Here is a 12,216-nt window from a genome sequence, read left to right on the forward strand (position 1 = left end):
TACTGTTATAGCCAACAAGTGCACTTCACTTTGTTCCTCTTACCATGTGCTCAAAGTCAACATGTTGCCACCATACTACATCATAATACAGCAAAATAATGCTTTGTAATTATACATTTAAAAATGGTTGTCTTGATAAACCTAATGAAAGGTAAACAATGAGGAAAGTCTGGAGTTAGGTATTTCAGTTGCAAGGATGAACCGCTGGCTTGGATTGAATGAAAACCCTTTTTCCGTTTTTGTCATTGTTATGCTGCTTTCAGACTAAACATTTAAAGGCTGTTTTTTTAGGGCAACAAACATTTCAGAGCATTCTGGAGTAGAACCTGCAATCCAATGCTGTTTGAATTTTAAGTCTTTATTTCCTGAATGATATTGAACCCACCTCAAGTGTTTTCCAAACACTGTGTCCTGTGCCACTTCCTCTCAATGCCAAGTAAGGACAAGGACAAATAAATGTGATCCTGCTGTAATCTGAGTTAACCTGGCCCCGTGTCAATAATCAGATTGATGCTGCGTGACTGGCCCAAGACCCAATCATCAGTAGAAACTGACCCCCCCCCCCCCCCCCCCCCTCCCATTTCTCTCTCCCTCAATCTGTTTGTTCCATGCCTGTCCTCTTCTTAATGGCTCTTAATGAGAACCAGCTTCGGGGCTCTTTGAACAACACAGTAAGCACAAATTCTGGCATTTTTCAGGCTGGAGGAATGCAGCACACAGCTGTAGGGGGGGGGGGGGGGGGGGGTGAGGGTTGTCGGGACGCTTGCTGAGGTCAGCATTGGGCAGGCGATAAGTTAGTATAGGGAGTTTTGAGGGTGTGAGTGTAGAGAGACAACCGCAGGGTATTTGTTTTTTACTCTTTCATTGGGGCCCCTGCTGATTCATCCATCTGTAGATTGTTACTGAGGAGAATCTGGGAAATATTGGCCATTTTAAGAAATCAGCTGCCTGCCAGGGCAATTCAAGGTCAGGACGATGTTTTGATTTGGTGTTATTGGTGTTGTGTGTTCAAGCAGATGTCAGCATTCCTACATGTGTGGCTTTTTTTTCACAGCATAAGTCAAATAACTGACATGTTGAACAAGCAGAAGTTAGTGTTGCAGACAGCACATGATACATTGTGCTTTTTGTATTACTAGTTGTATTCAACAGGCCCCAGGGGTCAAAGTCAGTTTGATTTACTCTTACCAAAGATTTAAATTCCAGCAATTCAATTATATGACTTGCTGCCAATTTGCAGATGTGAGGCAATAACACTGCCTGTTAAAATAATTCTCTGGGACTTTTACACCTCATTTCTCGATAGATCAATAACAGATAATTATTGACTTGTGAATTGTAGATTCTGGGATCGTATATTAGGTCAGGAACCTTTGATATTTATTGGTCTAATACACAGCTTAAAGCGCGTGGTATCACAGCATGAAATAGTATGAGCAACACCCTTTCCCCTCTGTATAACCTTGGACAATAAAACAATGATGTTCATATATTTTTGAGGAAGTCCATATTGAGTGCCACTGCCAACACTGGCACCATAGGCTTGTTCTTAACACGACAGCTGTTCTGAATAATAGAGAATTACTCTGTGTGTGTTTGTGTGTGTGCGCATTCGTACATGCAGGTGTGGTTGTGTATGTGTGTGTGGTTTTCCAGTTCCATGTTCATATATATCATGTTTGATGCCTTCCAGTAAGCCGTTGTGTAACTCTATTGTTTTTCTTGATTCTGTGCAAGAAATAAAGGTTTCCCCAAAGGTCGTCACATTGGGAAGGTCGACTTGGTACACATGTTTTGCGACCACAATGACAAGCTGTTTAGGGAGCTTGGTGAAAAGAAGGAAATCACATATGGGACAGTGACAGCTCCTGGACGGCAGTGATGTTTCCTATGCTGATCTCCGTTAGAGGGACCCGCTGCAGATAGAGCTGGCTTAAATCAACCATTTCAACCTTGGACTTTCCCTTGTGATAATAGCTTTTAAAGTGCAAGGTCGATGATGAATGAAAAAACGACTTGTTCCTTAGAGAGGAAGGGTGCAGCCACTAGAGCAGATTGAGCGGTTAATTAGAGGAAACGCATGCAAAGTCACTCATCAGGATCTGAGCAGCTCCCAATACCCTCCCTGGTCTCCCTGCTTTCCACCTTCTCTCTTTATTCTTTCTTTCTTACTGTCTGCTCATCCCAGACTACCTTTTGATTCCTCACCATGCAATCCCTGACCGTAAACATCCCCAGAGATCTCACAATGGAACCATCACTATTTGCACAAAAGGCAGGAGGATATCGGCCCAAACTGAACCCACATGCACAGCACTGAAGTGATTCATGCACATTTCCTTTTGTGTTTTTCATTTAGTTTGTGTTTGTGTTCAACAGGACATTTGGAGAGAGAGCACTCACCTAGGATTCTGCCCTCTGACAATCCCCTTGTTCTTCATACGGATGGTTTGTTAAACCTCTCATGCAGGTATGCCACACACCAATTTTTGTCAATGCCAAGTGAACCAAAACAGCATTTAAATCAGTGGTACATCTAGCATTTACCTAATAGTGTTACTTAGTACATGTACTGAAGTTCAAATGTGAGGTACTTAAGTATTTTCATTTTATGCCGCTTCTACCTGACTACATTTCAGAGAAACATATTGACGTTATTTCTCCACAAAATGTTTTGAAAGTTATAGTGAAGAGTTATGACTCTAATATTTTAGATGCACAACAGGATAAACTTACAAAATATCATTTTTACTCTCTTAAAATTACCCAGAATTATGTGAAGTATTTAAATCAGCTCTACTTCAACCAGCTATAACTTTGAAGTGATTGCATGAGGAAGAAATCTCGAATTACATCATACAGTATGTATTAATACAAAATGAATGGGCGATTTCTTCCGATTAGGTAGTATTATGTTTGATAATTTTGATAGTAACATGCTTTACCAATTTAAAATGTACTTCTCTAAAGTGTACATGTGAAGGAGGACACTCATTATTTTCCTTGAGTAAAGGATCTTAGCACTTGTTCCATGCATCCATTGATGAGTATATAAATTCCTGATTTGAGCTTTAGGGACAGTGGGACCATTTGTTACGCATTTTTAGAGCCTTGCATCATTTTGTAGGCCTGTGAGGAATGTTCAGGAAGTCGTGTCTATTTAATGTAATGCTTCCCTACAAGGCCATCTGCTAAGACGCCTGGCCCATACGGTACTGTGTTGTTTTTCTGTCACTGGATCAGAGCTGGAGGTTGCTTGACCCAAGATTCTGCAGTCGAACGCAGTGGTATGCAAGAGATGTTTGATGTTCCTCTGGGATCCCTATAATGAGTGTTTTAAAATGGATGCTGTGTGGAAAGAATGTGTTAGCTGAGCACATCATTCAGGAGAAGCATGTTCCCATGTGAAAGTTCAAGTAACTGGATGACTCGAGATTAACTCAAAATAAACTTAAAATGAACATCAAGTCAAAAAGTCCCAATGGGGGAAGCAGCCTCTGCCATCCTAAACCAAAAAGCGGACTTCATTGCCAGCTGTGACACTTTTCATAGTATATCTGAAAGCAGTGCTCATTTTCCAGCGAACAAATCAACAACAGCGTCATGTATGAAATCCAAAAACAACATATTAAATGTACATTTCTTTTATAAAAAAGTGTGAGAATACATTTTTCTTTTCACCAAACGAACTCAGTAATCAAACTGTAAGTCGACTGAGAAATATTTTCTTATTGTTCATCTAATTCTGTCTCCCTCTGTCTTCTGTCAGAGGCCATGGCCTGCTGCAGTGGGAACTTGATTCCAATCGATCACTGTCATCCGAGCGGGTGAAGGTGGAGCGGTGTGAGATCAAACGTCCCTCTCACTCACACTGCAGCAAACTGACCATCACAAGTTTAAGAGCTAATGACACAGGAAGGTACAGCTGTGAATACTCCAAAAATGGTTTGAACCACTCCACCTCGATCTACGTCTATGTCCAAGGTGAGACCTGCAGAAACGCTTTGTCCACTTCAGATTAAAGGTCCTTTTTTATCAAATACAGTCACAGCCAACCAGTCGGAATAGCAGGGCAGCAACATGTGGAGCTCATAATTTAAGTCATTTTCCAGCACAAGAACAATGTGAGGTCTAGAAATGAAAGAATTGGTCTATAAATTAAAACACAGATAAGACACAGACTTCTTTCTTTCTGAATTGGTTGTTTTCCTTCCATCTACGACTGACGGTGTATGTTTTTGTGAGAGTCAAGACTCCTGATAAAGAAAAGGTTTTCACAGGGTGATTGTCATCTGTTGATGCCAGTGGAGTGATGTGGTGTTGAACTGAACTCCCAAACAGTGGCACATGAGGAAATAGCTAATGAGCAAATCTCATATTTCCTGAAAGATACAAGAGCTGGGAAAAAACCCACAATGAATTAGGCAGCGAGAACAGAAGAAATAGCAAAAGAAAATGTTATAAAAAAAGGAAGGAAGTCTCAAAGAAGATGCAAGGAAAGAAAATATATTTAGTTTTGCTATTGTATGACTGTATAGTATTTGCATGCAGAAAAAACTGGTTTTAGTCTTCATGCAAAGAACCAAGAGAGAGAGAGGAAGTGGTTGCTTTGGTACTAAGGTGTCTTGTGAAAGTGGAAGGTTGAGCGTGATTGCACGGGAAGCCCTGGTCATCAGCTGTGATTTCCTGCCCTGGCTACTGTTTTCCGAAGTCCCCCCAAAGTGTCACATGGCACCAGTTACAGCTACAGTTTCACTGAAATGATGATTGTGCTGACGTCTTAAGGAGAGCTGTTCTGGAGTGCTTTTTAGACACTAAAACTGTTGCTGTGAAGGCATTAAATAAAGTGCAATCATAAAATTGTTCTAAGGATGTGAAATATTTGTAAGTAATGCAAGCTGAACTAAATACTGGATGCACTTTGTTACCTCTCTTTGAATGCGGTTCCCAGTGTTTCCCTAGTTGGCTTTGAGAAAGCCTGCTGTGCCTGTGTTTAGTCTAACCCTTTCTTTTCAAAGGCATTCAGCTGTTTATTGCATAATTTCCCGGCTTACTTTTTAAATAATAGTTCCTTTATCAAACCACTACTGCTTGACCTCACACCAATCGCAGACTGTTTGTGTGGTCTTGAGGTTCCCACAGCTGGCCTGTGATGCCTGGCTGTACAGCAGGAACACACCACTAGCCTGATTACCTCTATCTTTGCTCTGCTGCCTTATCCAGTTAGAAAGAACTGATGCAAATTTGATTTCTTTGGATGCCCTGACATTGCCCTGATTTCATTGCAATGCTAAACTCAGTTCTAGCATAACATGTTTTTCAGAACTTCAGCTGTGAATTTTGCTGCAAAACATGATTATACCAAAAGACAAATTTCTCACTTTTTTTTGTTTGTCAGATCCCGAACAACCGTTTGTGGAGCCCCATCCCAACTCATTTCTCGTCTTGGAAAGAAACAGCAACGAGACCAGCCTCATAATCCCCTGCAGAACCACCTATCCTGATATTGAAGTAACACTCTCAGGGGTAAGGCTTCACGAAGACATTCATTTCACAGCTTCTGCTCATGACTGCTGCAGGTTAAGTTGTTTCACCGTGCTGTATATAGTCAAACACTCTGTTCCATAGACCATGTTGGACTTTGTAGTAAATCACACAGTACATCTTCTGACAAGGAAACATTGCTATAAATATCACAGCAAGGTATCCTTGCTTCTCATCTTTGGAAAACAAATATTTTCCCACTGTGCTTAAGGCGTCCCATAGGTTCTCACACCCTGTGTGTGTTAAATCACTCTTGCACACAGAAACAGACAAGAGACAGTGGCTGGTCTGAGGAAAACTCAAGGGCGGCGAAGGGAGTCAATCGGTCTGCTTCCGTTAGGAGCAGGAAGGTGCTCCAAGAGTGCTTTTCTCAGAATAGACTCTCCAACTAAATTTAGTCCTCCTTAGCTTACAAACATCCGGAAATGCAGTAGAATAACAGTAAACACTGTGTCAAGCACAGGAGACAACTGGTAACTTATCATGACGATTAAAAACCTCTAATTCCAGAGGGCATTGAAGGGTGCTTCCTCAGTGATGTTGTTGACACGACTCTTTCTGTCAAACTTAAAGGAATACTTTTCCCACAAAATGACATTTTAACTCACGACTAACCTAATGTTTTCTACAATTATTAAATCTTGCATGTCTCCAAGGTGAATCAACCATCCAAAAACGGAAAGTTATGCATCCAAGGATGACTGATATTAATATACAATCATGGAACATAGTGCCTGGCCTACCGTGGATAAACACATCTGACTCAGATGGCACAGATAGTGGTGGCACGACCTTCCTGCTTTTGGTAAATCTATGGCACTCGTCCTTCCAGCTCCCTTTCCTTCCTTCCCTTCCCTTGCCTCCTCTCCCAGCCCAATTTCTGGCATGAGAACAAACAGCAGCAGACACGCACATCCTTTATCCGGGTCCACAATGTGGTGCTCCATTGCATAAGTGATTGCAGAGGTTACACTCCACAAAGCAATAAAACCTAATTAGACCTTCACTCTGTCCCCAGCTGAGTCCAGTAGAGCATGAGCTACTTGTTAAATTAAGTTAAGCGCATTACACTAACATTCTGTATGGCTCAGTGATTTTGTGTCACAAAATAACATATGACAAACCTCTGCTCTACTCTCTGGATCACAGATCCAGATTTTACCAGACAAGGTCATTAAGGAAAAGATATGGGATCCAAGGGTTGGATTCAAGATTCCCTACGATCCCAACAGAGAGCTCAGCTTGCTCACCTGTCACACCAAGGTCAACAGTCGTAACTTCCGGTCAATGTACTTACCGAAGACAATAAGTGAGTCGGTTCTCTTGATAATTAAAAGAAATACACATTTCTGTCCTTTTTAGTTTCTTGAGCATTTATTTTTATATTTGCCGTGTTTTGCAGGTAATGTTCTGAAAAATGTGAAGATCACCCAAGACCGTGTCAGAGTGTTGGTTGGAGACACCCTCATGCTCAACTGTACTGGCGAGACGGGTCGTAATGGAAGAATCAGCTTCACATGGGATTTCCCAAAGAGCAAAGTAAGTGACACATTGACACATTACTACCGTATGTAAAAGGAACTCTCACAGGCTGTAGCAGTAAAGTTTATGATACTTTTTTATTTTCAGGAAAATAGACATCACACAGAAAACAAAGTCAAGTATCCTATCGATTATGTGGCAAGCCAGGTTCTAATCTTGCCAAACATTACCATAGAGGATAAAGGAGTATACCGCTGCAGGGCTGAACTCAACCCTAAGATTATTACAAATGTCACCACTAAAGTCATCGTCTTTGGTAAGTATGCTTTAAATGGGTTTGAAATCAAGAAATGTTAAGGTTTATTAAAAACTATGAAAATACAACACAATTAACAGATGAAATTGTTGACACTTTGGTGATTCTATAACAATACAAAATATTACTGCTTTTGGATCGCTTCCAATGTCTCTCCTTAATGTTTTGTTCCAGAGCATCCATACCTCAATATCTCCTATAAAGATGAGCGGCATAGTACGATGCTGGTTAAAGAAGGCAAGAAGAAGCTGGTGTTTGATCCCAAGGTCCAAGCTCTGCCACCGCCAGACATGGTATCATGGTAAGTAATGGTATACAGTCAGAATAAAAACTGCTGCTTATGTATTGAATCCATGTGTTGATTTCCTATGCAGTGGCAAACCCTGAATGATAGCTTCACAAGGTTTCCACAGTCATGAAAAACCTGGATAAGACATGGAATTACAAATCATTGCATCACTTACAATTTCTATATATGGATGTATATAATGGAGTGTGTATAATCATTAAGAATACAATAATAGTACATTGGTTTGATTCCCCATCATGCTTGAAAGTCAGCGCCAGACTCAGATTAAAAAACATACAGTACTAAAAATGATTGCCCTTTAATAACATACACTACACTAACTTACACTAACTAACATTTGAAGTAAAGGTTAGGTTCTGATGATGCTATTTTTATTATGGCTCATTGAAAAGGTTCATGACTCAGTTTCCATTCCTCTTTTTTCAGTGATGTTATTCTTCCATGGTTAATTAAAAAACTGTCCATGCTTTCAATTCCTAGGTTTAAGGATGGGGTCCCTATCAACACGAGTTCCACCTGCTACAAGATGTCTGGTTTCAACTTGATCATCCTTAATGTTCAGCAGATGCATACCGGGGTCTTCACCATCAGACTGGGCAACCAACGGAAGGGCTTGTACAGGAATCTGAGCTTCACACTGATAGTGGAGGGTAAGCTGTTACATAAGCTGCTGTAAACTTGATAATGACGGCTGATCCAAAAGGAAATTAAGCAGTGCCTCTACGCTGTTGCCCCGGCGCTGGCTGCTTTCAGTGCAGTTCACTGGACGGCAGGTAGCAGCTCTAGTATGAGAGGAATTTGGGGGCTTGTTGATTCCAGAGCTGGATTGACGTAGCAGGGGCAGCTGTTGTTGATTATTGGGGCTCTTTTGAAGGGGCTTGGCGCAGTATGTAAATGGCCCGGGCTCTATTCTGCACGCAGACTCCAGCCGCTCCAGGCCCCCCCTAGTCCCCAGCATTTATTTGCATCCTCACCATGTGTATATACAGTGCAGCTCATATCAACACCATGTTCCATACTATATGTGTACAGCTTGAGGAAGACAAAGACTGAGGATGTAATTCAGTGTTTTGATGACTTTGTAAAGACTAATGATAACTGTTAACACTGGAGGTTATAAATGCTTTAACATGTTAGGTGGAGGTCTAGAGAGAGTGTGTGTCAATTTCTGAAAGCTTGCCATGGGGGGGCAGAGCTATCTTTATTGCATTCTTTAAACATTATCTAGGAATCCCAAATGCGTGCCAAAAAGTGTAAAAAATCTGCCCCCTCCAGCTTGTTTAACTTTATTTATGGGCCTTGACTGTCCCGCTCAACAAAACCTACATTTATTGGAACAACAAAAAATGAAACGCACAGAAACAAACAACGTGAAGAGAGAGTCATGGTATCAATTATGGAAATACTTAGAACTTTTTCATCATGTGTTTAGAACTCTGGGATTGTTCCAGAGTTTAAATGTGTACTACATGATGGTGTGTGTGTTTCTGTGTGTGAGTTGCCAAACTATGTCACTGTGTGTAGTCAGCAGTGATCGAGGAAGTATTCACATCCATTACTTAACTCAAAGTGTTTACACCACACAGTAGAAATCATCTGTTACAAGTAAAGTTCCTGCATCGAAAATGTGTGTTCAGTGACAGTATTTAAGTTTAATCAGAAACATGTAATGGAGTAAGTTCTCAATTAAAAACAATGTGCAGTGGGAACCTTCCAATTCATCATTAATTAACATGATTAATCTAATTAAGAGGAAAACCAGAAAATGGTCAAATTTGATAAGTTCAAATCATGAAAAAAAAAGTTGCACAAAAAGAAAAAAATAAGTTGCTATTAAAGTTTTACCAAAAATCTCAACTAAATAAATATGTAAGATACATTTTATGGAGTACACAGTACAAAGGTTCCCTCTGAAATGTGTTGGAATAGAAGTAAATGGTGACATGGAAAGGAAAGACAAAGTACCCCAAAATTGTACTAAAGAAAAAAACTGGATTAAATGTGTTTAGTTGGGTTCGTCCACTGGTAGTCTGACTCTCCTCCTGAGGTGGCACAAGGATCTTTTTCTGTTTGTTGAAGGTGAGTTCAATGACCTGGGCATGGGCCACAGCAAGGTCGTTCATTGACCTTCAGCCCCAGGCTATCCAATCATCCTGCCATTCTTCTCCTACACAGCACCTAAAGGATAACTGGTGTCAATGGCAACTTTTTCATGGCTATCCATCATGACTGTCGCCCCCCATTATAAACACATTATGAGATTCCACAGTGGCCTGGGATGGGAGGGTTGATCTAACCTGTTGCCACCCCCTCTTTCTCTACATATATGTATTGTTGTGTGTCTGTGTACTTATGCGTGTTTATGTGCACTCCTCTCTTTCAGTGAAGCCAATTATTTCCGAGGCCGAGCTTTCCACTGACGACGTGCAGCCCTACATGATCGGCAGACAGCATCAGCTAACCTGCACTGCTTACGGGGTGCCACTGCCAAACATCACTTGGTTTTGGCAACCGTGTCAACAGAACAACATGCTTGCAAAGTGAGTCACCATCTCGCTTTGTTCTAAGCTTTGAAATGTTTAAACTAGATTTATGTTAACTTCCTCCAATCTGGAAAAAATTAATAGCATAGCAAAGGGAAAGTCTTCCTGTTTTTAAGTGCACATTTCATCAGTTATGAATGCCAAACATAATCTGATTAAAAATCAATTGCATGCCTACTTCTACTATAAAGCAGTCCTGCATATAAATAAAAAGGACAAATTGGCGGGCATAGGAAATCGGATGTGTTTGACATTTATGTACAGGTCACAGTGTCTCTGGATGTGAGGCAGTGCAGTAAGAAATGTATCAAGTCAAGAAATCTCTTATACAGTTTGCATGTTCTTTATCTGTTATTTGTCACTCTATTGCAGTAAATACTGAGTCATCTTGAGCACAGCATTTGCACAAATAGCAAAGCCGTGTTGGAGGACATAAATGTAGGCACATTTACGGTACTGGAGTTCTATTCACAAACGCACAGACAAACGGCATAACAGACTTAACAGAAAATGATCCAAGCTTCCAGAGCCACCGGCCCAGCCCGGGGAACCCACTCTAAACAGATCTGCATTGACTGGATTGTCTCTGGTCCGGAAAATGACACATTAATCAAAGAAACGCAGCCCTCGAGAGCTGCCCTCTTGTTTGTGGTCAGTGGTTCTGTAGGTTGAAGGGGAAACTCGGGGAGATAAATTAATCTCAGGTCCCAGAGCTGTTTCACAGCTCAACAGAACTCAGTGTATGAGTGACTGTGCATGAATACCGGCCTGGTAGTGAACCCTCAAACAAGAAGAACATTCCCAGATCCGGGCTCGTTGATGACAGCAGGAGACCTTTGAGGCATAAGATCAGGAAAACAATGGGTCGTTACCCTTGGGTTATCAGGCCTCAACACCATTAACAAAAACAACAATTTGGACCGCTTCACAAGAAAAATACTAAGTTACGTTACATGGTGTTGACCCACAAGTGCCTCCATTATTTTATCTATTAAATTATCCCCAAAACCCATTTGAATTTACCAGATTACTGATTAAATACAATGTCACTCGAGAGCACAGACCACTGCCAAGGTCAATAGTCCAATAGTGGTTTAATTTCCCATGTTAGTTATGTTCAATAGCAAATAGTCAAAATATGGATCAAACATAGAATCTACAAAGAAAATGTCTTGTACCTAATTTCTCAGAGCATTCAAAACAGTCCTTTGGCTCTGTGAATTATCCCAGGGTACCCTTTTTTCTGATTACTTCACATGAATGCAGCACAAATGCCCTGTCTCACAATGGTGACGAAAGTGAAACATAATTCCTCGATCCACCCTGTAATTCATATCCGCTGCAAAATGTAATAGGTTCTTCCTTGGCCCATACTACACCCTTCCACCAATTTAATGAAAATCTGGCCAGTAGTTTTTCCGTAATCCTTCCGACACACAGACAATCCAAGCCAAAAACATAACCTCGTTGGTGGAGTTAACAATAGCAGAGCATTAGTTGGGTCACAGCAACTCTTTCTGCAGGCCTAAAGATAATCAGGGCTGGCACTAGGAACAGTGGCAGGCAGCTAATGAGACAAAGGAACAGCTATTGCCTGGTGGGAGGCCAATTGTGCAAAATGTTTGTTTTATACAGCCCTGACCCTGTAAAGTACCTGTCAGTGTAAATCTAGCGTGTAGCCCTTCAAAATCAAATCTCATCTAAATCTGTGGGAGTTTGGAGAGGAGGGAAAACTCGGGAGTGTGGAGAGGGTTAAGACATGAAGGAAGCTTCCTATGTTGGATTTGGAATGGCGCTGATAGTGTAGACATATGGGGGTGTCTTTATCACCAGGTTGAGAAGCTGTGCCTTGTTGACCAACGAGGTCTTAGGATCAACCTTATCTCCTCTGGCCAGAACGTGTGGGGGGGTTTCCTGTACGATTTGACGCATAGAACAGCCCTTCCTGTCGCTGTTGCGGTTTCCTCCTCTGCTTCTCCTCTCATCAGGCTGATTGTTCCTCACTACGGGCGGTGAAGGGT

The 12,216-nt window shown here is 41.3% G+C and overlaps 1 protein-coding gene across 1 annotated transcript in view; it reads left to right on the forward strand.

The window, feature by feature from the left end:
* Window positions 1-12,216, forward strand: part of kdrl (kinase insert domain receptor like) — a 45,739-nt gene that overhangs the window by 4,074 nt on the left and 29,449 nt on the right. Inside the window, exons 2-10 of the mRNA XM_063876371.1 lie at window positions 2,380-2,470; window positions 3,770-3,984; window positions 5,399-5,526; window positions 6,694-6,853; window positions 6,947-7,083; window positions 7,174-7,342; window positions 7,517-7,643; window positions 8,133-8,302; window positions 10,036-10,192. Coding sequence (XP_063732441.1) covers window positions 2,380-2,470; window positions 3,770-3,984; window positions 5,399-5,526; window positions 6,694-6,853; window positions 6,947-7,083; window positions 7,174-7,342; window positions 7,517-7,643; window positions 8,133-8,302; window positions 10,036-10,192 — 1,354 coding nt within the window. The remainder of the gene's footprint in view (window positions 1-2,379; window positions 2,471-3,769; window positions 3,985-5,398; window positions 5,527-6,693; window positions 6,854-6,946; window positions 7,084-7,173; window positions 7,343-7,516; window positions 7,644-8,132; window positions 8,303-10,035; window positions 10,193-12,216) is intronic.

The sequence above is a fragment of the Eleginops maclovinus genome, chromosome 23 (genome assembly GCF_036324505.1).
Source record: "Eleginops maclovinus isolate JMC-PN-2008 ecotype Puerto Natales chromosome 23, JC_Emac_rtc_rv5, whole genome shotgun sequence".
Lineage (NCBI taxonomy): Eukaryota > Metazoa > Chordata > Actinopteri > Perciformes > Eleginopidae > Eleginops > Eleginops maclovinus.